At 32.2% G+C, this 26,867-nt stretch overlaps 3 protein-coding genes across 3 annotated transcripts; 2 read left to right on the top strand and 1 right to left on the bottom strand.

The window, feature by feature from the left end:
- Window positions 1–1,976: 1,976 nt before the first annotated feature.
- Window positions 1,977–4,060, top strand: LOC134271958 (mucin-2-like). Its single transcript, XM_062754193.1, has 4 exons — window positions 1,977–2,049; window positions 2,446–2,652; window positions 3,240–3,401; window positions 3,507–4,060. The coding sequence occupies exons 1-4, from the start codon at window positions 1,989–1,991 to the stop codon at window positions 4,058–4,060; spliced, it is 984 nt and encodes a 327-aa protein (XP_062610177.1). The 5' UTR covers window positions 1,977–1,988.
- A 10,062-nt stretch (window positions 4,061–14,122) lies between these two features.
- LOC134271959 (uncharacterized) lies at window positions 14,123–21,066 on the top strand. The gene is made up of 8 exons (XM_062754194.1): window positions 14,123–14,258; window positions 16,386–16,438; window positions 16,810–16,859; window positions 17,025–17,117; window positions 17,441–17,608; window positions 17,729–17,850; window positions 18,639–18,840; window positions 19,934–21,066. Exons 1-8 carry the CDS (start codon window positions 14,199–14,201, stop codon window positions 20,062–20,064), a joined length of 879 nt encoding a protein of 292 aa, XP_062610178.1. The 5' UTR covers window positions 14,123–14,198; the 3' UTR covers window positions 20,065–21,066.
- Window positions 21,067–21,419: 353 nt separating this feature from the next.
- Window positions 21,420–26,582, bottom strand: LOC134271961 (uncharacterized). Its single transcript, XM_062754197.1, has 2 exons — window positions 26,264–26,582; window positions 21,420–23,216 (listed from the first exon to the last, which is right to left on the bottom strand). The coding sequence occupies exons 1-2, from the start codon at window positions 26,580–26,582 to the stop codon at window positions 21,514–21,516; spliced, it is 2,022 nt and encodes a 673-aa protein (XP_062610181.1). The 3' UTR covers window positions 21,420–21,513.
- Between the last annotated feature and the right edge of the window lie 285 nt (window positions 26,583–26,867).

Genomic DNA, 26,867 nt, shown 5'->3' with positions numbered 1-26,867 from the left:
ACCAAAACATCAGAGGTGGGATCTGGTGCCCTGGAGGAGTGAGCATCCCCTGCCCATCGGTCACACCAGCCGAGTGCACCCTGTCATGATATAAAAAAAAGAAGAAAAACCGTCGATGATTTAGTATGTAAATAATGGAATAACAATTTGTACGAAGAACGTCCTTTATGCCAAACGTACTCTGCAACAATACAGTCTAGGTGTGGTGAAAATCTTATGTGAATGCTTAACCATTCCAAGGAACTTCTCATAAAAATTTGATATCATAAAATGTTACCAAAATAATGATATTGAAAAACTTTGGTACATTTTATCTTAAGCAGGTGAAGAAGTTATAAGGACAACTTTCTATAAGAAATTGAACAATATCTAATATATGTAAGTCAATCATACTATTAAATATGATACGAGATACGTTTTTAATGAGAAGAGAAAATCATTATTTTGCTTTTGAGGTCATAGAATTAAAAGCCAAAATAAAATGAAATGTAATTATATTTTCAACAAAATGAGTCTTTATTGAAAATCAATCACTGGTTGATAGGCAGATATTGACCAAAAATACATTTATTCTGAATATTTCATTTCAGTGGCATTTGTTGCTAAACAAGTTTATTCAGTCTATTGATTTCTGCAAAATATGTTTGAAAATTATCAAACATGCTCTTTAAAACTGTTAAATACTCAAAAAGTTCTAAATTTATGCATTGAAATTTAAACAGATGGGAGAATCTAAATGAATGAGATGTGTTACACATTTGCCATTTCATGAAATTTAAAGGTAACAATAGGGGTAAGGAAAATGGCACACAGAGACTTCTAAAATAGAGAGAGGTAGGATCAAATTTAATAATAAACATGGAAACTTTAATTTTTCAATTGTCAGCTTCCCTTATCTTGCAATACTGCACCCTACATACCTGTTGATGGATCTTATAGATTGTTAGTCTATGATTTAAACACTGAATCAACAGCGGATTTTTCCAATCATGACAAGGAATACAAGGAGAGTGTGCCCGGTTGGCAAGGGATGCTCACTCCTCCATGGCACCTGATCCTTCCTCTGATGTTGTGGAGGTCCTTGTTTGATCTGCACTTGTCATTTATTGTTTCTGTGGACTTTGATATTGAATACTGTTCGTTATCTCCATAACCTTCATCCAAATTAATTCGATAGGAAAGTGCATATAAACAGTTTCTAAAAGGTTGTAATCTTTTGACAAACATGTTTATGAAACAAGACTATGAACAGTATTGCTGAAATCTTAAATTTTATGATTTTCTTAAATTATATGGTCGATACAATGAACATTTTGTAAAACAAGCGTCAGACAGCATTCGATTTATAGATTGCATTTGCTAACATGATTATTTTATTGACGATAGACGTTCCCTTTTAAATGAGGTTGAAATATAATATAGAAACGGTTCTTTGTGCTTGCATTAGCAAACACATAACACAATTTTGTTGAGTGATGCATATTTATATTTTATGTGAATTCTTTTCTTTTGAGCACTTTTGTAAGTAACAGTAAGAATGTAAAATAAATAAAAAGCAGCTAAAATGTTCCAGATTAGGTAAACGGTTATGCGACTCTACTACAAAATACTTATGATTCAAGGATATAAATTTTGGTTTGTCATTTGAAAATAAGGAGCGGAACTTGGATATGCTTAATCTCTAATATTCTTACAATTTTTCATAAAGTCAGATGCTGATTGACGTTTTTCATAGTAATTGTTGAGCTATTCCTTACCCAATGAATTGTTGACCCATTTTTACCATTATTTCCCAGTCAGGACAAGGTGTAACCCATCGACAGGGGACGCTCTCTCCTCCATTACACATCATCACACCCTTGCTGTTTAGAGGTCCGAATTTGTTCTGCTCCTGATTTGTAGTAATAATGGACCTATATATCATACTTATATTTATCTCTGATATGAATTATCTTTTCAAGATCTCCCCTTTTTTGTCTCTTTTAGGGATGCAGCATTACCTGAAAGAAAACAGAAGGATACTGTTGATTATCTTATTAACTATTCATGGTAAATTTATTGTTAATTTCTATTCATAAGCAAACATAAATTAATCGTTCGTTTATAAGTTACGTCTGAATTTTTTCTTAATCATAATTTGATTGACATAGTTTTAGAAATGAAAGATTTCTTCTATACTTGCCTCAAATTTTTCTATGCACATCGATATTTTTTTCTTATCTAATTCTTTTTACTCCAAATATTTGTCAATTGATTTTCAAAGCAAAACCAGTTTTAGGCATCCTTAGATGAATAATTCCTCGAAATATGGTCTATATAGGGTACATGTACAATGCCTGTTAAAGGAAGGTTCTCAAAACAAGACCATTTATTGCAAACATGTTCTATAATTGCTTTATTTCTCTATATCAAAATGGAGTTATTTTTACTGATTTCTAAAAATAGATATACAGGCGCAGGACCCCTGTTTAGATGGAAACCACGGCACTCCATCTTCCTTGGAGAAGCGAAGCCCTCTGTACGTTATGGATTCATCGCCGATCTGTGACCGGTATATCCTAGAGGGTTGGTACGGGGCGAGGGGATACAATATGTCTACATCTCCTCCTGCTCTTACATATTGTGGCACACTGTATCCAGTCTGGTTAAATGGTAGGTGTTAGAATTCATATATCTAAACACATGTACTAACTAGTATTTACAAAGCGAATATATATTTGAAAAATGCATACTAAATGGCAGTGAAAGGATGCACATATATTGCACTACTTTCATTTAATTAAAAATGTCCCTTTTCAATTAATCTTTAACAAGAGTAACGCTTTCAGTACACTAATAAACTATATGGACATAACAAAAAGTATCCAAGTTCAAAAGTCAAATAAAAACAAATAGAAGCAGAGCAAATACGGACTTCCAAAACATCAAAGGTGAAACATCCTCTTCCAATCGGCCACACCCGTCGTTTTCTCCTTGTCATGATCGGAAAATAATGAAAAAAAATCCATCATGAATTCAGCGTGTATATAATGGCCTAACGATTAGTATGAAAAAATGTCAGTCAGCAACTAAGTTAAAAAAATTGTATCTTTATGTTTAACCTTTTTTACATTCATAATAATTGCACAAGATTTAAAAAAATGTCCTAATTGAACAATAATGGCACAATTTCTCACAATTATTCCTTATATCATCGTGCATCATGAATGCATGAAGTAAAATATTACTTGTTATATAAGATCAGCCACCCAGTGAAGGACAAACTGGATTGCTATCTGCCTGTCAGGTTGGATTTAGCGCTAACTGTGACAGAAGTTACAACATTGAAGTGAAGAACTGTGGGGAGTTCCTCGTCTACAAATTAAAGCCAGTGGATTTATGTAATTCTGCATATTGTTTTGGTATGTGCCTCAGTTGAACATTGTTTTCTTGTTGGAGTGATAATTTCCAGCGTTACACTCAACTACGGGCAGTATTTATATACACAAATTATAATATTTTTACAGAAACGCCAACGGTTATAACATCTTCGGTTGCAATCACAACTTTTAATGCAGCAGCAAGTGAAACTTCACCGGAAGTAACATTCAGTACTCACAACATAGCATCTACCAGAGTTTCTACAACTGCGTCAAGTAAAGATATATCATATCCACCGAATAACCCCTCTACTGAGACAAGTAAAGATGAAACATATCCACCGACTAACCCCTCTACTGAGACAAGCATAGATGTAACATATCCACCGACTAACCCCTCTACTGCCTCAAGTATAGATGTATCATATCCACCAACTAACCCCTCTACTGAGACAAGTATAGATGTAACATATCCACCGACTAACCCCTCTACTGCTTCAAGTATAGATGTATCATATCCACTAACTAACCCCTCTACTAAGACAAGTATAGATGTAACATATCCACCGACTAACCCCTCTACTGAGTCAATTATAGATGTAACATATCCACCGACTAACCCCTCTACTGTGACAAGTAAAGATGTTACTTATATACCAACTAAATCTACTACCGAGCAAAGTAAAGGTATAATATTTTAACCAAGTAGCCTTTCAATTACTATTAAGTAGTATAGCTGTTACAGAACCTGAAATTAAGTCTACACATTAATCAAATGAAAATTTTAATCTGATAAATCTACAATTATCTTATGCTCTTGTTTCAGAAAATTATACTTCTTAACTCGTTATTGGATTTATTCGAAAATTAAAAATGCAGAATTAAATTGTTAATCATTCACTCTGAGTATAAGCTTTCTTTGTATATCAAACTCATCATAATGGCATGGAACTCAATTTTAATGTTTACATAGCAATAAGCTTAAGAGAAAAAATGAAACAAAACACTGTTAGACAAGAACAATTAACATTTAAAAATGATTTAAAGACTCACCTGTATCTCATTTTAGACGGAAGTCCAGTCTTGTCCAGCGTACAGTGCAAAGGTAGAGCAATGAAATTATGTTATCGTTTAATAAATGATAAATAGATGATTACATTTTCAACAGTGAAATACTGTAATTTATCCATTGCATAAAAGTGTGATATCCTGTCACAGATTTACCTTCCCATAACGAAGAGTTGTAAAAATATTCCTTCGACTGTTATAATATATATATATATATATATATATATAGAGAGAGAGAGAGAGAGAGAGAGAGAGTAAATAAACCATTCTGGCAGATAATAATACTGCCATTTACCCCAATACATGTTGCTAAAATCTATGTTTACAATGTTTTCCATCTCGCATCATTTAGCTATGACGTCTCAACCGCTCAACTATGACATCATGTAACCTATGACTATATATAGAGCTTATATAAGGCCTACAAAAAGACAAATAGCGACTCATGAGACAAGATTTCTTTTTATATTTTCACTCGTGCTTCGCACTCGTGAAAATATCAAAAAAAAACCTGTCCCACTCGCGAAATGTATTCCATATTCAACAACATTGTACAAAACATTAAATATCCTCTATGTATTCAAGCTCAGAAGTCCATATCAAACAGCACAAATTTGAATCAGAACAAACACGGACTTCCAAATGACTAGAGATGGGATCAGGTGTCATACATAGAAGATTAAACTATGCCATGCATAGAGGAAGAAACATTATAGAAGATTAAACTTTGCCTTAATTATCACGACCAAATGTTTTTTCAGTCGAAACAGTATGAAAAATCCGTCGTCAATTCAGTGTATAAATAATGGACTCAGATTTTTATTGCAGGTGTCAATCATATTAATATATTTAATGACCAATCTGGGGACATGAAGCTAAAGATGACAAGAGCGTTAGACGGAGACAACATGACCTGCTTTCAGCTACCCCTCCAGGATGACCAAACGCCCTTCTTCCTGGTCTGGATATCCGTACCTGAAACCTTTGGGATTAAGGCTATCCCATATGACATTACCATAACAGGAAACGGACTATCATGTGATAGACAATCCATAGAGAGAATGAGTCAGGCAAGATTTTATGCATGAAGTACTGTCTGTAACTTAAGCACTGTACAGCAAAGCTTTCAAATTTTATATTCTTTTTTAAAAATATGAATTCAAATCTAAATCTTACTTTTATTATCATTTGTTTGACAAATTCTTAGTGTTTTCAACGGAATAAGAACGCCATTTTAATTTTTGTTTAACAAGTGTAGGTCTCCTATCGCGTTCTGGGACAACCAACGCAGTTTTGTTCGCTGCTCAGTGAAGTAACAATATCAGGACTTTCTGTCTGCAAGTACTATTGTGCATGTGCGAATCCCATTAGCTGCAGAGAAGTAACAATCTACCTGGCAAGTGGGAAGAACCGGGAACCCTGGTCCTTATGTGAAGTGTTTGTATCTACCTAGTATCCCGAGCCCGATCTCCTACTGAACCGAGAACAGTGGTCCTTATGCGAGGTGTTTGCATTCAATCGATAACTGTACATTGCTTTTCCTGAAACAGAACAGTGCTCCTATTGGAAGATTACAATTCTCCTACTTCTGAATTAGAACAATTCTTTTGCGGAAACAAAACTATGCCCGAGTAACTGGTGATGAAATTCTTTTTATACTTATTATTTTGAAAATCGACGTATGTAGTTACCTCATAAAACATGTAAAACAAAACGCATCTTTCAAAAAACCAATTTAACTCGTTTATTCGGTATATTGATACACACAAATGATTAAGTGTGCAAAAAAACATAGTCAAAAGTATTATCTAAATAGAAATAGAAATTATAAATTATTGATCTCAAAAGATCAGTTTGTAATTGAAATGGTTGTTTTAGCTAAGAAAAATAAATCGTTCAGTTTTATGTTACCAGAATAAAGACCGAGAAATAAAATTTTTATTTGCATATTTACTTAAATTAAAATTTTCTATATCAGAAAACTTTATTTAAAAAATATTTTCTATCATGTTCTATGTTCAATTTATGACAAGTCGATATATACGGTCTTTTTCTTTTTATCCAAAAGCATTCCAAGAACTGGAATATACTTGAATAAAGGATATAAAAATATAGGACCATCTATCAAGAATGTATGTCAACGACATTTAATGCTAAGAGAAAATGCATCACTTAATTAATATGTAAAATAATTGTCTACATTGGGACGTCAATAATAACGTTATATTATAAAACAAAACGCTTCTTAACAAAAACCATGTTTATTTGATAAATAGATCCACACAAATTAAAAAGGTTTATCCATGCATATTTACAGCTCATTTATCTGAATTATTTCCCTCCTTAACTTTGCTGTGTATATTTTTTTGGTGCATGTAGTTTCTGTAGTTATAATCTATAATGTAACGATTCCGCGAAATCAAATGTCCTACTTTGTATGACCCATTGAATAACAATCTGAAAACTTTAATCGTTTTCACGGCTTGAAATTTTAATGATGACATTCTATTCTTATAAAGAGATCCCTGGAGGAGGCTGCTATATTTTATGAGTAACTCTTATATTCTAAGTTTTGAATAAATGTTGCAAATTTCACTATAATTATGAAACCAAGGTAATTCTAACATATCAACACATTATTTTTGCATTTACGAGGTTTTCCCTGAAGGCATGTTAGTTTTTTTTGTGTGTGTTGTATATAATGGGTGATCAAAAGTTTCAAAATATCTTTTGAACATAAGCACCATTTGGCATGAAATATAAACTAAGTGTGTCAAATGTGAGGACAACCCCTCGCTCTGAATAATTCAATATTTTAACGAATTTATCACGCATAAGTTCTGGTTTAAATAAAAAAAAATGCTTTTGTTTCTGATTGAGAATATCAATTTATATTATGAAGGCCAGGTCTTTAAATAATTTGTCGGAAACTTATGGTCAATACAAATACCATCCATCATAAACTCAAATGCTGACTGACGTCCTTCTATTATATTGTTTGTCATTTTTACATACTAAATATTCAATGAATTTTTCCATTTTCTACGATCATGACAGGATCCACAAGCCTGTTACTGATAGGTCAGAAGGGGATGCTTACCCTCACATGGCACCTGATTCCACCTCTGATGTTTTAGAGGTCCGTGTTTGATTTGCTTTGAATTTCCTTTGTTTGAATGGTGTTTTAGTTGGCATAGTGCTTGTTATTTCTATACTCAATTTCAAAGTGTAAGAATTATGATTTTGTTTTTAATTTTCGTTAAGAATGAATAATATTGGAGGATTGATCTTCTTTTGTAGGCATCCAATCTTTTTAGTTCACATTGTTAACAGTATTATAATACTGTTATAGATTATATGATTTGGAAATACGATGTAATATTTTGTAGAGAGAGAGAGAGAGAGAGAGAGAGAGAGAGAGAGAGAGAGAGAGAGAGAGAGAGAGAGAGAGAGAGAGAGAGAGAGAGAGAGAGAGTGGAGAGAGAGAGAGAGAGAGAGAGAGAGAGAGAGAGAGAGAGAGAGAAATTCTGACTTATTGATCTCAAAAGATCAGTTTGTAATTGAAATGGTTGTTTTAGTTCAGAAATATGAATCGTTCTGTTTTATGTTACTGGAAGAAAGACCGAGAAATAAAATTTTTATTTGCATGTTTACTGAAATTCAATTTTATTATGTCAGGTAACTTTATAATATTATATTTTTTTTCTGTCTCGTAAAACGTATCTATATCTTGTTCTATGTTCAACTTATGATAAGTCGATATATATGGTCTTTTTTTCTTTTATCCGAAAGCATTCCAAGAACTAGTATTTACCTAAATAAAGGGCATAAAAATATGGGACTATCAATCAAGAATGTGTGTCAAGGTCATTTCTCGCTACGAGGAAATGCATCAGTTAATTAATTTGTAAAATAAAAGCCTACATTGAACGTCAATATAACCAAGCTATTCTTGACACTATTTATTGGCTATACAAATTCATTAACCTGTAAAAGCATATGAACCACCAGCATTTTCGATTACATCAATATAGGTGCGAGAACTCCTTTACCTTGTGGCTGTAGCTTATTCCCCACTGCATTTTATTAAAAATTGATATTAAATATCAACAAAATGAGGCATTTTTAATATTTGAGGACTAAATTAAATAGCAACCCAAATTATACTGAATAATCTGGGTTGGGACAGTATAGTTATAGCAGTATAGTTTGGGTTGCTATTAAATTCATTCCTTATAATTTAATTTTCAATCATTAAGGAGGAATGCCACACCAACTTTTTATTTTATAGATCTCTGAGTCAACCTTTTTAAACAATGGTTTCAGCAGTGAAAGGTCGACATTAGCTCTTAATTATTTTATATTATTTTTTGTATTTTTTCAAAGAAAATGAAAAAAATTATTTACATCCAAATTACATGCTTTCTTGTAAAAATTTTGCTGTAAATGAATGCATCACATGAATACCAAATAAAATATGTAAAGAAAGTCTGGTTAGACTTTTTAATTTTTTTATAAAAAATATCTATGAAAATAAAACACATAATTTGTTAATAATTTTTAAATTTGTGGTTAAAATCTTCTAAAAACCAGCCACAACTGGGGAGAATATGTTCATTAATCATATTTATAAAAGAAATTGAAACGAAATAGCAAAATTTTAGAGAAATTTTTTTTTTTTTAATTTTGGCCAATCTCGATCAAAATTAAACCGATCCCGACCATAATTGTACAATTATTGGAAATAAATAACATTTTCCTAAGAACACTAGTCTGATTAGGTGTTATAAGAGTTAAAACATTACAGAACTTGACAATAAAACAGATTTCTTCATTGTAAATACATGAAGAGGCAATAAATTAGCATTTTATTCATTTTGTGTTAATTTTGATCGGGATCAGTTTATTTTTGATCGGGTTAGGTCCAAATATTAAAAAAATTAATTTTTCTAAAATTTCTCATTTCGTTTCAATTTCTTTTAAAAATATGATTAACAAACATGTTCTCCTTAGTTGTGACTAGTTTTATGGTGTTTTTAACCATAGGTTTAAAAAATATTCACAACTAATTTGTTTTATTTTCATAAATAATTTTTTATAAAAAAAAATTTTAAAGTCTAACCAGACTTTCTTTACATATTTTATAAGGGATTCATGTGATGCATTCATTTACAGCAAATTTTTTACAAGAAAGCATCTAATTCGGATGTAAATAATTTTTTTTCATTTTCTTTGATAAAATACAAAAATTCATATAAAATAATTTAGAGCTAATATTGGCCTTTCAATGCTGAAACCATTGTTTAAAAAGGAGGGCTCAAAGATCTATAAAATAAAAAATTGGTGTGGCATTCTACCTTAAGTATATGAAACAGGACAATGTCTACCTTAAAAACGACTTCAAATTGTTCATATTAAAAAAAGTTGCGTCAAGCGGATTGATACGTTTTTAAAGTAAGTCATCGTGATGTAGGCAAAGCAGATAATACAATTTAGATGAATTTTTTATCCGATTAAATGACGCGTTACAAACAAAATTAATTTATTGGTATTTGTAATATATCTGTGCAGTATTAACGCCTGTCGTGGATAAGTTTAAATACATGTATGACAATATTCAAGCGTTACTATTTGCTCATTGGGGTACTTAGTGAGGCTTATAAATGAAGAAAGACAACGAGTTTTTCTTAATAATTCATGATTTATCACTTTATACGAAAATGGGCACATCTTATATTATTAGAACCCCTCTGTCCATCCGAGTATATTTTAACACAAACAGACGTTTTGTATTGAAGGCTTGCAGTCGAGTATTATTTGTATTACAAATTCAGAATTCAATAAAACTACAGGATGTTGAACATTTTTTTCTAAAATGTTGGTACATGTAGAATTATGTTATACATGTTTTATTTGCTTTATTATGAGGGCAAGCGCTGATTACAATCAATTTTGAAACCGATCCAGTCTACTGTCCTTTCTGACATAATTCATTTTATCAAATAAATTCTGCAATATAACTACTTTTTATCAACAACCTTACTAAAAGTCGGAATTTCGTGAATGAAATACAAGGAGATAACGAACAGTTCTTATGGTCAATATTATTGCCTTATTAATAAATGTTACCTACATGTATCATTGGTTCGTATTTTTACCATGTTCTATAGTAAATACAAAATTTGATTACGGAATGTTCCGTCTACTAGATTCATGCGTGGAGCTCACGGCAGGTATAACCAGTCAACAGGAATCCTTAATCCTCTAAGACACCTGATTCCACCCTTGGGATTTCATCATTTCCTGTTTTTGCTCTTTCCATCAATTTGTATTCTTTGGAGATTTTGAAGATCGATCAGTATTTGTCATCTTCATTTTTATGCCATCGAAGGATCCGGGAGGTATTTTATTTTTCGTCCTGTATGTCTGTTTGTAAACCTAGCTCAAACCTATTGCGCTGTCAAGGATACGTTTATACTAAGCTAGTCTACGTCCCATTCCAGAATTGTGTTACCATCGGGAGCATAGTGTTATTATTCATATTTGTTGTGAGAGGACAGGGTGTTTTCGTTGAATACAGAAATTTGTTGTCAATTCAAATGTTCCGTCTTCCGTCAACACTGTTTATAAATGATCATGAATAATTATAATGCAGACTGACGATTTTCATACTAAATTTTAGATCACCGGCAATGGTGACGTCTCCATAACATTGAAATATTCTGGAGAGGGACGTTAAACAGTATACAATCAATCAATCACATTGAGTTGTCGCTAGAATTTCCAATACTGTGAAATCACTTATTTTCGTGGCGGTTTAATTTTCGTTGTTTTCGGGGTTTGAAGAGTCCTAGGAATTTATTACTACCACGAAGGGTACAATTTCGATCACTATACTGCAAAATAATTCTTTCGCCACCAATTTTAATCCCCATTTTTTTCTCAAACCACGAAAATATTACTCCTCGAAAATACGTTATTATACTGTACTTGTCGATCATTGCAAGAAGTACATAGTGGGTGAGGCCGATCGGCAGAGGATGCTCACTTCTCTATGACACCCGATCCCGCCTCTGATTTGTATGAATCTAACCCTAACCCTAACCCCGAGTATGAGATTTGTATCGTCTACGTTTGCTATGCCACTGATTTGTATTGTTTAAATGAATTTTCCGACCGAATACAGCTTGTGCATTTAAAAACCATAATTTCGTAAGTTCTATAGACGATACAATGACGTCAGCAAATAATATTTATTTTTGAGTCAAATGCTGGCTGACGTTTTTCATACTAATTATTAGCCTTATATTTATACAGTGAATCGTGGGTTTTTTTTTAAAGCTATTTCCCGATCATGACAAGGAGCACATGGTCAATGTGACTGGTCGACAGGGGATGCTCACTCCTTTATGGCACATTATCGCACCCCTGATATTTCTGAAGTCCATATTTACTGTGCTCCTTTTTTGTATTATTTTATGGACTTTTGACTTTAAATATTGTATGTTACCTCCAGATGTTTCCTCTGCATATATTTATCCTTTTATTGTGCATTTAAGAGCCTTGTGATTTTATTCAGTCATGAAGAAAGTCATTATAATGAAAAATGTCTTAAAATCAATATTAAAGATGAAATTAAATCTCCATATACTTAATTATCCACTTTTTTCGTTATTTAAAGCAATATGAGCTGCAACTTTGATGTCGGAATTTTTTGTTGCAAAATTGTATAGAACTACATGTATTTCAATGACAGAAAAAAATAATGTCAATAAACTACTCCTGTTCATATTTACGATGCAAGAACTATTTATAGGCTTCGATTGAATCAAAATTACATTATTGTCGTCCTGTACAATAAAGAATTCTTATATAAAACTGTATATTGTATTTTATAAAGAAGTCGTTCTTCTCATTTATTTTAGCCCAATTGATCACAAACGTTTAAGTTACATACAAATTAATCATAATAACATATTTTAGCATCAAAATAAAATTTTCAAAAATGCAGCTCATATTGCTTTAAGCAATGAATCACTATGACTTGAAAGATATAGTCTCATTACTGCAACGGTGTGTACAAACAAATTGAGTAACGAACGTTAGCGCGTTGTGAAAATTTGTTTGCACACATGTACACCGTTTCAGTTATGAAACTATTATCTTTCAAACAATAATGTATTGCTTATATTTACTTTTTTCATCTCTCTGCATTGACTGCAAATGTGATTTGGATTTTAAAATCCCAGTAGTATACTTCCTGTAAGCTACTATTTAATCAGGAGGCAACCCGACAGCTTCAGCTCAATTTGATTTTTTTTTTTTTTTTTTTTTTTTTGCTTATGACATTGAATTTGTTCGGCGTTCAACGATTAGGACGCCAAAATAAATGTATGCTGTATCCTTTTGACACCTTTTCCATGTTATGGTGTTTTGAATGTAATATTTTCATTTCACTTTAGATGAAAAACACACGTGTAATGTAAATATATATTAATATAATGGTTTAAAATGTATAGAATAAAACGGAATTAGCGTTTAATTCTAATCCTGAATTAAACTTACTGGGTTTTTTTTTTAGCTCTACTGGTCAGAGACCAGAAGAGCTTATGCGATAGTAATGCATCCGGCGTCCGTCCGTCTGTCCGTCTGTCTGTCTGTCTGTAAACAATTTTTCAAAATGCTACTCCTCCTACAGTTTTGGTCTGATTTCAACATAACTTGGCAAACAAGTAGACTACACTAAGATACATAATTCTGTGTATCGGTTTTTGATTTCGAAAAACGGTGTTGCCATGGTCACTAAAAATAGAAATTTCTGTGAAATTCTTTCAAAATGCTACCCCTCCTTCAGTTTTGGTCTGATGTCAATATAACTTGGCACACAAGTAGACTACACTAAGATACATAATTCTGTGTATCTGTTTTTGATTTCGAAGAACTGTGTTGCCGAGGTTACTAAATATAGAAATTTCTGTGAAATTCTTTCAAAATGCCACTCCTCCTATAGTTTTGATCTGATTTCAATATAACTTGGCACACAAGTAGACTTTACTTAGATACATAATTCTTAGTATCGGTTTTTGATTTCGATGAATGGTGTTGCCGTTGTCACTTAAAATAGACATTCCTGTGAAATTCTTTTAAAATGCTACGTCTACTACAGATTTGATATGATTTCAATTTAACTTGGTACAGAGTAGACTACTTTAAGGTACTTAATTCTGTGTATCGGTTTTTTGATTAAGATGAATGGTGTTGCCGTGGTTACTAAAAAATACAAAAAGTACAAACCAGTAGATCTTCAGTCTCGACAGAGACTTCTGGTTTTTCAAAAAAAATATCGAAATATAAATGAATTTTATAGCTTTTTCGTGTATAAAATTTTAAGTATATTGTATAATTTTTAGAATTCCTCAAAATGATTAAACAATCGTTTAATATGCAGTGAACTGTAGTTTGTGACGAAACTTTAATTATTAAAAAGGCCACTTAAAAGGTAACGTATTTAAATACAACTCACGTGTTTTATATTTTCTAAAATCTCCAGGTAAACAACACCGAGCAATGGTAAGTAGGACATCTCTAGAATTCTGACAGAGTTTTGACAATCGTGTGAAAAATATGCAACATAACAATGCATGTGGCGGCAAAAATAGGGGAATGCATGTAAACATAATAAACTTTAAAAGGTGAATAATTTTTACAATGATGTTTTGTGGATGAATCTGAATCTTTACAGAATTCTTTTCTTTTGATATTTGTCTTAAGATGGACGTCTGGTTACTCTGTGGATTCGCTGTTCTGGCCTCACTGAGTCTCAGCATTCAGGTATGTATTACGTTTTATCCCATGTTTACCCCTTTATCCCGTGGATATGACTCATTGGATAAATTTTTCATATCCCACACTTAAGTGCAGTTATGACGTCACAATGGTTTTTGCGTTAGCGTGATGAAGTAAAATATAGCGGAGTCCCTTATAAAAACAGTGTAAAACATCAGTTGTGAAGTATTAAACATGGGATAAAAAGAATCTCCCATGATTTGTAGTTGGATATGATTTTTATCCAACTCGTTGTGTGTTTTTATCCCCTCGCCAAGGCTCGGGGATAAAAATCACACAACTCGTTGGATAAAAATCATATCCAACTACAAATCATGGGAGATCCTATATATATATATATCAAGCTTTGTTTAAAAAGGGACAAACTATTTATTAAAACTTTGATGAATACAGGATATCAACAGTTATGTTTGAAGTCATCAAGAGCGATACATGTACACATATTTTGTGTGCAAATGTTGCCTATCACTATCTCAAATGCTTACTTACAATTTTAATAGTAATTAATAGGCCATTATTTACATCTGAGATTTTTGATACCTATATCCGTTTACCCAGGAGCATACGTGGGGTGTGATTGGAATACATTGGATAATTACGCTTTTTTGCATCTGATCTCATTTTTCATGTGTTTAGACCCTCCTGTTTTATTTTTTAAAATTGGCTTTAAAAATGATAATTATTTTTTATCTCTATTCGTCATTTTTAAAGATATTACATTTTTTATCTTTGTCCAACAAAATAAAAAGATATTATTTCTGTTTAATAGAATTTAAAAGAATATGTCATGTTTAGCAAAATTTTGAAAATTAAGTTAAAGACTAAAGTCAAAAGTTTGAATAAGCATCAGATACATTTAATAAATGTCATTTATATAACTATATTTTAATTTGACATTTTCAGTCAGTCGGTTAAATATGTTTAAATGCTTCCATTTTTTACCTTTTACAGCAATGTACCAAGTATTCTAATTTATGTATTATTACTTTTGCATAGCAAAAATGAAAGGTCGAAGAAAAATAGGCAACGTCGTCCTAAATCTTAAAGAAATGACATCTTCTAAAAAAAAATCAGAAAGTTTCGCAACGTTAAGATTTAATTGGAGTTTCTCTGACAATGATTAAATACATGAAAAAAAGGACATCTTGATACCATATGAATTTCAGTTTTTTATTTGTAAACATATAATATATTTGCACGGAAAATTAATAAAATATCAATTTCCCAGACAACTGTCTGGCATTTTCTTGACTCTACTGTCGATATATCGATATGATGAACCGTTTAGTACGTTACACATATTGCTGGGTCGTAGGTTGTCGGATTTTATACTTATTGCAACGCACTTGCCTTTATGTTTATTTAAAAACCGATTTTTCTGTCTGCCTGATCAATATTCTAAAATGATGTACATTATTGACAAAACAATTGATGAAACAAGAGTATCAGCAGTCTCGTTAAAAGTCATAATTTTGTTAGTTCTATGGTCGATACAATGACCTTGTCAGCAAATACAATTTATCATTGAGTCAAATGCGTCTGATGTTTTTCATACTAATAGTTAGTCCATTATATATACACGGAATTGGCGATGGATTTTTCCATTATTTCCCGATCATGACAAGAAGCGCACGGCGGGTGTGACCGGTCGGCAGGGGATGCTCACTCCTCCATGGCATCTGATCCAACCACTGATGTTTTGGAGGTTTTTGTTTGATTTGCTCCTATTTTATATTGATCTGTAATACTATTCGTTTTCTCCATTTGTTTTATGTACAACTCACGAGGAATGCCTAATCAAAACATGACATATTTATTCCACTTAGGCATACAATCCCATTTCCAGTGTTTCTAGAGGTCACGGTTAAATGACCTGTTGCCCTATATAACATTAAATATTTACTATCAGTAATAATTTTTTTTTAAATGTTGCGAAAATGATATTTTTCAGAACTCTTTGGACATATGTTGCAAGGAATTTGATGAAAAAATTAATATTTTTTTATTTATTTTTTTTTTACAATACTTACATTTACAGATTATTCGTCTTAAAAAGTAAATGATATCATAAGAGAAATAACAATAAACAACCAACCTTAATCAATGTTACAGGCTAAAACCTGGGTATTTGCAGTAAGTGGAAATAGAAGACCGTGGAATTTTATGTAAGTAAACATAAACTTGTATATATTTTATATATATTCTAAGATAATTAATAAGAATGAATCATTTTTGTATAATCTATATGGCGTTCAAAATAATTTGATTGTTTGAAATATATTTTTAATGTGCTTAAATAGTTAGCCAAGCCTGTAATCTGCAAATAAATGTTGCATTTTTTATTTTGCACTCTTAAATTATTTTTCTGTTGGTTGCCTACCAGAGATCATTCAACTCAATTAGGCTCTTTTAATGAAAGAGGTTGCACATGTGTCTAATTACATAATAAATCAAATGCAGCAATCCTGACACAAAATTTCTAAATATATATAATAAATTGCGAATAATTCATTTCTTTTTTATTTCCTTTAAAAAGTGACAGTGATGGGATATTAAAAGGCGCGGATCTGGACCTGGTGCAGGCAGGTAAGTCAAAGGTTTTAGTATCATATACAATTTCGAAAAATTCATGTCTATCCTGACAAAATATTTATATTCTTATATAAATATATAAAATATTATTTGAATAAAATCATTTGCCTTGGCATAAAACAATCCTAAAAAGTCTTTGACTCAATCCTTTTTTTTCAGTATGTGACATTGCCGATCAGAAATGTGCGATGACTGTAGCTCCTATCGGTGCATGTGTAGAAACACTAGAAGGTCGATTTTTTCCAGGCGAGGGTAAGAAGCTAAGGAATGAAATTTGGAATAAGGAAATACAAAAAACCTCTACGACTCACCTTAAAACTACATGTACCTCAACAAAGAGAACATTAAGTTAATATTATATATTTTTTTTTAATTTCTGAATTTTTTTTAAAGTGTTGCTTGCTATAAAAACAAATCAATCACACAGAAGAACTCGTCCTGGAAAAGAAAAATGTCAACTGCTTGGATTTTGTGAATCAGATGTTCGATATATTTTTTTTAAAAAATCTGTTGACAACAAAATTCTAAGAAATGCCCAACATATGTCTTTTTAAAAGTCTAATTACATTTGCCAGGTTTAATGGAACGATGGTTTGATGCATGTACTGGATATGTAAGTTCAGTGGAGCGTGTCAATGCGTTACAGTTTACTGATCCTATACGAATTACCACCTCCACATTCACGGTTCTAAAGGGAAACCCCAGGAATTTTCATCCACGAAATTTACAGAGCGCAGTAATAGGTCAGTAAGACTTTTACCTGATTGGTTTAATAGGAAAGAAGATGCTTATCCTTCTAAAAAACAAAATATGCTTAAAACGGTATGAATTTGTCCAAATTTAACAACGATTATTTGTTTTAGTGCATCTGAATGGAGCTTTTACAAATGAGCAGTGTGCTGTTAGGATCGGGCTCGGGAAGCCTAAACAGGTTGTGGTTGCTTCCGGAATAGCAGAAGCCAAAGAACTGCTGCGAAACTATACTGTAAGTTCAAGTACCGCAGTCAGGTTTGTCATTCACATTTACTTTATTTTGGAAAAGTATTTTTGAAAAATACAAAGAAATTAAATCAATAAGACAAAAAGGAAAAATTAAAGAGTCAAAAATTATTTAACAAATTTCTTCGATGAATACATTTAATTTAAAACGTTAGGAGAGATGAAATTAAAAAAAAAATGCAGCTCATGCTTTGCAGTTTAAGAAAAAACAGTTTTCAAAACACTATGTATTAATTTGAATTTTCAAATGATCTAAGAAATTTTGTGAGTTAGAATCCTTGGATGAGTAGGTACTAAGGTTTGTTCGGATGAAGGTCTGATAACAAGGGCTTTAAAATTAAATTAGCAAAAGTAACATTGTTGTTTTGGGGAAAATAACGTGGATAAAATCTAAAAGTCCTAATTTTGTTTCATTTATAAGACGGAGTAATTACTTATTAAATTAAACAAGAGAATATTATCTAAGGGAGCCGATTGATGTTTCATTGCGTTTAAACTACTTTAAGAAAATCCCTAGAATATTGACTTCAGTGTACATTACAAGTTTAAGGAATATTTAATGTCTGATTATTTCGAGTAACATCTCAAAATCTCAATCCCAATCTCAAAAGGGACCCTAAAAACAGCAGACAAGGAAAGATAAACTAAAACATTTTTCCGAAAAACTTTTTGTTGGACAAGAATATATTATATTATTGTGTTAAATGTCACTTGCTTTAATTGCTACACACAAATTACTCATGTCTTTAATCTGACATCAATGTTTGTGTTAAGGCAGACGCCCTGTTTTCCCTGCGGACTCGTTTTGACGATTTGGAGGTTCTCCCAGGGAGGTATAAATGTGACGTCAGCGGTGTGGGAATGATGGTCAAGAAGGAGAGTGACCTCCCTTTTTGGTGGAATCCCGCCTTCCAAAAATATTATCTGTCTGGAAAATACAACGACGACTGTGAAAAAATTACACAAAGATACGGCGGTAAGACTTTAAAGGGGCATGGACACCTGCAATGTTGCACAGTTTCAACTGAATTTTTCAATCAATTTTAATATTTAAAAGTTCTAAGTAAGGCATCATCAAATGATTAGCAAAAATTTGAACATCATTTGTTGATTAACAAATGAGATACAGATTTTAAAGTTCTTCATATTGTAAATAAGACCCGTGCCTTGTTTTTGTTCACATATAAAAATATATTATTCATAACAGAATAAAATTCGGCAGATCAATAGAAACTGTCGATTTGTATTTAAAATGACCTTTTTATTGAAATTATCTACTTTGAACGACCACATATTATTATATACACTTATTCAAACAAAAAACATGACACGGACCTTGTTTACATAACAAACGTTTGGAACTCTAAATCTGTCTTATATCTTGCCAACTGACATTCGATTTTTTATGATAATTAGAAAGACCCTCATAAATATTTGTAAAAATGGACAAATAAAGTTTCAACTTTATGTTGAAATTGTGCCCATGCCCGTTTAAGGACAGATGATACAAACAAACTCTTGTCCTAGAATTTGACAATAACAACTTGCTTCATGTTTAAATGAGCAAAATGAATAAATTTCACCGCGTAGTTTTAATTTTTTTATTCAAATTTGCACAAAAATTGAATTTGAAGTGAAAAGTATTTGTATAGATTAATAAGGATGGTTTCAGAAGGGCAGACTTTTGAACATCACAGAGAGTTGACAATTTCTTTATATTCTAGAAAGTTATTATTTACATTATTTGCAATGAAATTAGGCCAAATCAATGAAATTAAATGTCACCATGTTCTTAATTCAACAAAGAACTGAAGACTAACATCTTATATTGTAGCATTATAAATACAAAATTTGAAGAAAAAATAATAAAATTATTAATTTCAAATGTAGTATTTAAAAGAAAATACATGTATTTTGAATGAATATAATAACATTTTCCTGAAGGATATTGTATATGTAATATTTTAGAACATACGAAATACGTATAAGAATTCGTATAAGAAAAAAAACGGCATGAACAAGGTCAGGAAAATCAAGTTTTATTTTAAGCAAACATTTTCTTTTGACAGCGGACGATTCAGAAACGTGTGTTCCTCGTGAACTACAGGCGAACTCTGCAGGCCACAAGCCTACGATCTACTCCCCTGGCTATTTCTTCATACTCTGTCTGAAAACTCTTGTTATTTTCTTGCTTTGTTGAAGTATAGGTTAATACAAATGTAACCAAATTCTTTAATAGCGGATGCATAGTATTTTCGTATACATTCTGTAAGTACATGTGTATATGAGTAAGTAATTTTTGCTATACATACCTTTTTCATATATTCTTGGGTAAAGTCTTTTTGCATGTTTTCAGGTTTTATATGGAAAGGATGTTAGATATCTTCATAACTGATACAGCTTGATGTAAATGTAAACTGAGTCTGTGTATATATGATTATATATTTATATATTAACTTCACCTGACCCTATGATAGAAATATAAAGGTTGGTTTTATATAGATATATCGGTATGCTTGCCAGTTTGTATTTTTCGTTGCGTGTTTTCAATATTTCTTATATATTTTTGAATAATTTTTTATATGTTTGATTTTGTCTACTTTGTGGGAAATGAGTACCAAATGTTCTTAATAAAAAAAACACAAAAAGAATTGAAATACAATGTTGGTGTAACCAAATCAAATTAATTAATTTTCAAACAGGAAAATACCTGTTTTTAATTTTAATAATAAATTGCATAGAAGGGCCACTGAGTAGTGCCAACCGGAAATGTGGTCATTACAGGAAGTACTAGAAAATGCTTTGTCTTATGCATTATCTGTCAACAAAATGTTTATAATATGAGTTTTATACCTTTAATATCGCTTAAAACAAATATTTACTAGAAAGGTATATCATATCCATGAAATATTAAATTACTATGAGTTTTTTTTTTCTTTTTAAATTTTTCTTTCATTTTTTTATGCTAAAGTATGGAAGGATAAAGAGGAAATATGAAGTTTTCTTTATGAGATTATCCTCTGCCTTTGACACAGTTGCGTTGTCCAATTGTAAGTCGTTTTCATGCTTAAATATAAAATTGTTTATATGTCATTTCATATATACGCTGTATTATTCGTTCTTGACATTTGGGGGATTTATATATCCATGTATTAAATAGACATGCATGTACATACGATTTCTTAACAAAACATTTATTATACCAAAGATAAAGTGAATTTACAATCGATCGTTTGTTTTTGTTTTTAACTCCTCCTCGATTTTTTCCGAGATCTTTAACGAAGTATATTAATGACAAACAAGCTCATAAATAAGAATATCAGCAGTCTCGATTAAAATAATCATATCGTAAGTTCTACGGTCGATACAATGACATTGTCATCATGTACATTTTATCACGGAGTTAATTGCAGAATTACATTTATCACACCAATTGTTTGACTATTATTTACACACTGAATTGTCGATGGCTTTTTCCGTTATTTTTCCAATAATAACAAGGAATAAACGGCGGGTTTAAACAGAGATGCTCGCTCCTCCATGGCACCTGATCCTACCACTAAGGTCCGTGTTTGCTCTGACCAAATTTGTTTTTTAATCATTTTCAAAATTGTTCTTGCATCTTACTTCTTTGGGAAATGTTCTTTACTCAGATATGCTTAACTTCATGTCTGCTAATGTGTCTGTAAACACATATGCTGTTGTTGTTGATTGATCCTACCCAAAGAAGATGAGTTATATCATCATAATCGAGACTACATGGTTTGTTTATCCCGTCTTCTTGTGTCAGTATCACTGACAGAAAGTTACCATCTTTGTCGATCATCTGAACCGTGTTAGAGAATTGATCACAAATAAGAATATGTGACAGCGCATCTGTACATACTCCGTACGGTGATATTATTACTCCTAGTTCAGGACCTGTGTAGGAGAAGCGATGTCTTCCTCCGTAGTCTACCACCACTACGGCACGACGGAGAAAGTCAGACACAATAATATCTCCATTCCAGTTCTCTGTTATGTATCTAGGAAAACTGTATATTTCGTGACCATTGCTGTTGTGTTGTATTGTCTGTATGTGTTGGATAGTGTGGCTATACCGCACTACTTTCCCTCCTTGAAATGTGTCAGTATTCCACATCCCAACCAGAAGATCTCCATTGGAAGCGGAGCAGTAAACACACTGTGGTTCCCAAGATTCGGTTTTCTTTATTAATGTCTTGGATCTGTTATCTTTAGATATTTTGATAATGTGATGATTTTTGCCTATATAAATAAGGTCAGAGGTCATGCTCACTGTGTGTACTCCCCAATAACTACTTATATCTGGCACATGACATAGTATGTCTCCTACTATGTTTGTTAGGTTAAGGTTGTTAATATCATTAATCCATATTTGGCCTGATGTCTTTATGGTGATATGTTTTACACAACTAACACCTTTTGCTGTCAAAGATCTTTGCAATACTAGGGAAGACATCGGTTTTAGCAGATATTTATTATTTACTTGTCTTTTTCCCGTCCCCACCATTTCTGTTCCTTTTATCATTTGGAAACTACTCATCAGAGTTATAATCAGATCCTCGAAATTGATTTCCTTCGTCAGTATAGGCAGGACATGCTGGGTAAGTCTGGGAGTGTTCCTTCTCTTGGAGACACAGAATTTCTTAATAAATAATAAGAATTTTACAGGTCTCCTTTCTGACTGCTCAGACCTGTATTGATATTTCTCCATTATGGCAAGATACGCGTTTATGTTCCACATTACGATTTGTAACCTTTGAGGGTAACTCCTATTTCTGATTTGAGCATCATTTATTTCTATGTTAATGATGCTCTTCAGTCTCTGGGCTCTCTTTAAAATCCATGATTGACGGTTGTACACTTCCGAGTGCCAGGTTTTCATATCAGATTTGATTCCTACTAGGAGACACAAGCTTTTATATATAGTTTCACTTCTGATGTTGTGAATAATTTGTCTGTATGTAAAGCGATTCATCTTATACGCTGTTCCAATGTCCATTAATGCGTGGTTTACGTGTCCTCTACATTTAAAACAGAAAGGAAGTTTACACGAGTAACAGAAAAATATGTAGATGCTTTCTGGATGTTTTACACAGGTCTCTTGACTGTAGATGTATTTGTATTTCTCGCGGTAAATAACAACATCATGATTTTTGGTATCTAGATCAATGACGTGTCTCTCTTTACACAGTAGACACAGGTCATATTCACACGTGTTGCAGTAAAATTCTGTGTCCCCTTGACATTGGAAACACTGTCGTTCTTTACACTGGGTGCTGAATTTCAGTGTGTCCATGTTGTTAGCATTCACAAACGTGATGAACAAAGCTAAATAAAAGTATCATGTATAATATTTATAAAGTATGAAAGTAATTCAATAAACCATTTCATACGATCTTTTAGAGTGAAAGCATCTTGAAAAGATTATCATGATATTTCAAATTAAATTACAATAACTTTGATATTGGTATTATGAACATGGTGAAAACGAACAGTAGTCCAACTCAAAAGTTAACTGAAACAATACAAAACAAAAAAAAAAGAGCAAAGACGGACCTCTGACAAGATCAGAGATGGGATCAGGTGCCACGGAGAAGTAAGAATCACTTGTAGACATGATACAGCTACCGTTTGTCAAACTTAGAAATTAGAACAAACAGGCACCTCCAACGAGAGGGGGTAAGGTGGAGGAGTAGGTAAATCCTGTCGACTGGTCACAGTTGACCTGTGTTCCTTGTCATGATAGGGAAATCACGGGAAAATCATCATCAATTCAGTGTGTAAATAATGGTTTAACAATTAATTTTCAGTCAGCATTTGACTTAACGATAGGTTTTAGTGTTGAACGTCTCCATTGTGTGGACCATAAAACTTGCAAAATGATTTTTTTCTCCTCATTTTGAGATGAATTGATATTTATTTTAATTCTACTTTATTAATTTTGGCCTGACTGGTAAAACAACAAAAAAGGCTGGTTAATTTTATACAAAAAGGATAAAACCTTCAACAATAATTACAAAGGAGATTGGAAAAATTCAGATGGTATTCCTATTACTATTTCTATCGGTGTATAATATTAAAGCGAGGATATACATGTATAAAGCTTGAATTTAAATGCATGAGACAAAAACAGTATTATTTGAAATACAAAACATACATGAGCCTACAACTATTAATGAATAATTCAAACATTATATCTCTCCCACCCTTTTTTATTAATTCATCATACAGATTGACACATACTTTGTGATTCATGGAAATTATAAATGGCTGCAAATGACTGAATTTAGTCTGTTTTTAATAAGAGTCATTAGTTATACATACCTGTAAACCTAATATGAGTTCAACCATCTAAATTCCACACATTTGAACATGTTTTTGTCTCAGTTATGAACGCAAATCTCAAGCTAAATAATATCTATCTATTTAAATATATTCCTATTGCCTATTGTTGACGATGATTACTGGGTACAATGGAATATACAGAGCACTCAGGGTGCGCATAGAAGAGACTGTATATAATATTGGCAAATATTCCGAATAGTAAACAAAAAGTTAAAGGAAAAGAAAGACAAAAATAATGCATCGTCGATTTAAAAGGACTTGGATCGAATGAAAAAATAAAGCATTAGTTAAAGTTTTATTTGTGTACTGGAGGCTCGTGAATCAGGTTTTGAATTGTGATATTTCTATTAGCTTTAACATTTTTCACGATTCTATATAAAATATTATATGACGTGCATTCAAAAGTTTAATTAGTAAGTTGTCCCTCAAATCAAAACACATCAAGTTTCCGTGGTTAAAATCTCAAGGTAGCATGTCAGAATCGTTTTCCGGCAAAATGCGTCGCTGCGTGAACCTCTGAAAGTGAAAATAATCGAAGGAAAATTAGAGACTTTCCAATGGCGTTAAACAACACAAAATATTTTGTAAGGGAACAAGTATGAGTATCAATTTATTACAGTTTCACTTTTTTATGAAAGTCTACAAATTAAGGAACTTGTAATTTACTCTGTACTGCTTTCTTCTCATACTGATTTTAAAAATCATATATTTTTGTTATACCCTTCTAAATATCATTCTATATATTTATTACTTATAAAAAGTCCAACAAAAGAACTGTTTATTACATCGGTCTAACAATTTCACTATTGACCGGTCTTACATAAGAATTGTTAGACCGCAACGTCACTCGTCTGTTACGTCACAAGTAATTAATCATCGTTCAATATCGGCGACGCGAAAATAGCCGAGGTTAAGAGCTACAAGAGTCGTTGCTAACAGCCAGGTAAGGAAGAAGGGAAGAGGATGTTTTGTGTTAAATAATTTTTGTGATACAATTAATATATAATTGATTTTGTTCTTTCTCAGCTTAATGTTTTATATTTACTGAAGAAGCCATAATTTTCCATGTAAATATGATGATATAGCGTGTATTGATTTAATTGATCAATCTTAATTGAGCAGTGAAGGGTATAACAAAACAGTTATAGACTGGGATTCGGGCAACATATGATTTGTTGGACCTGAAGGTGAAAATGTTGCCTTTGGCCTGCGGCCTCAAACATTTTTTTAGGTCCAACATATATATGTTATATACCCAGTCAATAACTGTATAATATAACATGTATAAAGCCGGGCAACATTTGACTTAATCATAGATTGTTTTTGCTTTCAAAGTCAGTGTAGGGCCCATAGAATTTACGAAATTTTGACCAACCAGTTTGTCCATAACTAACCTCTTTTTAGAAATTATTCATACATGTGCGTATAGCATGTCCTTGCTAATCGAATCGTCTGAGATATATAAACTCCGTAAGCAGGCGATGAAGCTTTTTTCCTGCATATGTGAGAGAAGTTGACGATTGAAAAGTTAAAGTCTTTACGTTTATTATTACACTTTGTAGTAAGATAACTATCAACGTTTTTTCTAAAAAAAAATATCTAAGTTTGAAACAGATGTTTCAGCCTCTAATGAATGTTTAATTTTAAACTTACATAAGTTTATTTTGTCGACACTAGAATATACTTAGTAAAAAAACATTGTTAATTGACGATACGTTGTCGACATCTGAATGCACACCAAGCGTTTTCTTTATTTCATGTGAAAGATTTTGAACACATCTTGCTTCATATGAATACAATAACAGATCTTTTTTTAAAGGGGCGCAATTAGTACCCATTGGAATTCCAATCGAATTTTGGAAGACCTAGTCTTCAAAAATCATGCAGATATTGTCAACCAGAAACTTTAGCAACATTTTTAATATCAGCGTCAGAGCATCTGCATACTCAGATTGTTTTTCAACAATTAATGTATATTTGTATATATATATATAAATATAAAATTAACCTTTTTAATAAGAATGGCATACCTGTGAAGGATGTTTGTCTCTCTATAAATCTGTAAACACCCACTGTGTTGTTTTTACACGATCCCACACAGAGGAGGTGATACTTGTCATCATAACTTACACCTCTTGGTCCATTTAACCCTTGTTGTTGTGTGTGTAACTGTAACATGAAGTTGCCGTCTTTATCAATCATCTGTAATGTCTCATCATCACAAATTAAAATGTTCGACAGCGCACCTGTGCGGATTCCACGTGGCGTTAGATTTGATCCAGATGGAGGACCTGTATAGGTGAAGCGATATCTCCCTGTACGATCTGTCACAACTACAGCTCCTGACATATAATCTGTCACAATGCAGGGGCGTAGTATCCGGGGGGGCCAGGGGGGGCCTGGCCCCCCCACTTTTTTTCCCAACTTTACTTACACTATAGGAAATGTTAATTGAAAGCGTGGTTGGCCCCCTCCACTTTTAGAAATGTACCGAAAATGTAGTATAAGAATTGGTACTAAAAGTAGTTGAAACTGGATTTTACCTACCCCCCTCCCCCCCCCCCCCCCCCCACGAAATAGGATTTTCGACTTTGGGCAACTTTTACCTTTTTTTTTTTCTTCTTTTTTTATCCT

This window comes from Saccostrea cucullata, unplaced genomic scaffold (genome assembly GCF_032062105.1).
Source record: "Saccostrea cucullata isolate Sc308-1 unplaced genomic scaffold, CSIRO_AGI_Scuc_v1 ctg542, whole genome shotgun sequence".
In the NCBI taxonomy this organism is placed as follows: domain Eukaryota; kingdom Metazoa; phylum Mollusca; class Bivalvia; order Ostreida; family Ostreidae; genus Saccostrea; species Saccostrea cuccullata.
This window is presented reverse-complemented; position numbering and strand designations above follow the sequence as displayed.

Excerpts from the sequence above, each read along its gene's own strand:
- LOC134271959 (XM_062754194.1), top strand. The coding sequence starts at position 14,199 with ATGGACGTCTGGTTACTCTGTGGATTCGCTGTTCTGGCCTCACTGAGT. Across the intron at positions 14,259-16,385 it reads CACTGAGTCTCAGCATTCAG|GCTAAAACCTGGGTATTTGC; the intron begins GTATGTATTACG and ends TCAATGTTACAG. Across the intron at positions 17,118-17,440 it reads TCGATTTTTTCCAGGCGAGG|GTTTAATGGAACGATGGTTT; the intron begins GTAAGAAGCTAA and ends TACATTTGCCAG.
- LOC134271958 (XM_062754193.1), top strand. The coding sequence starts at position 1,989 with ATGCAGCATTACCTGAAAGAAAACAGAAGGATACTGTTGATTATCTTA. Across the intron at positions 2,050-2,445 it reads TATCTTATTAACTATTCATG|ATATACAGGCGCAGGACCCC; the intron begins GTAAATTTATTG and ends TTCTAAAAATAG. Across the intron at positions 2,653-3,239 it reads GTATCCAGTCTGGTTAAATG|ATCAGCCACCCAGTGAAGGA; the intron begins GTAGGTGTTAGA and ends TTGTTATATAAG.
- LOC134271961 (XM_062754197.1), bottom strand. The coding sequence starts at position 26,582 with ATGTCAGGAGCTGTAGTTGTGACAGATCGTACAGGGAGATATCGCTTC. Across the intron at positions 23,217-26,263 it reads GAGACAAACATCCTTCACAG|CTTTGTTCATCACGTTTGTG; the intron begins GTATGCCATTCT and ends ACTTTTATTTAG.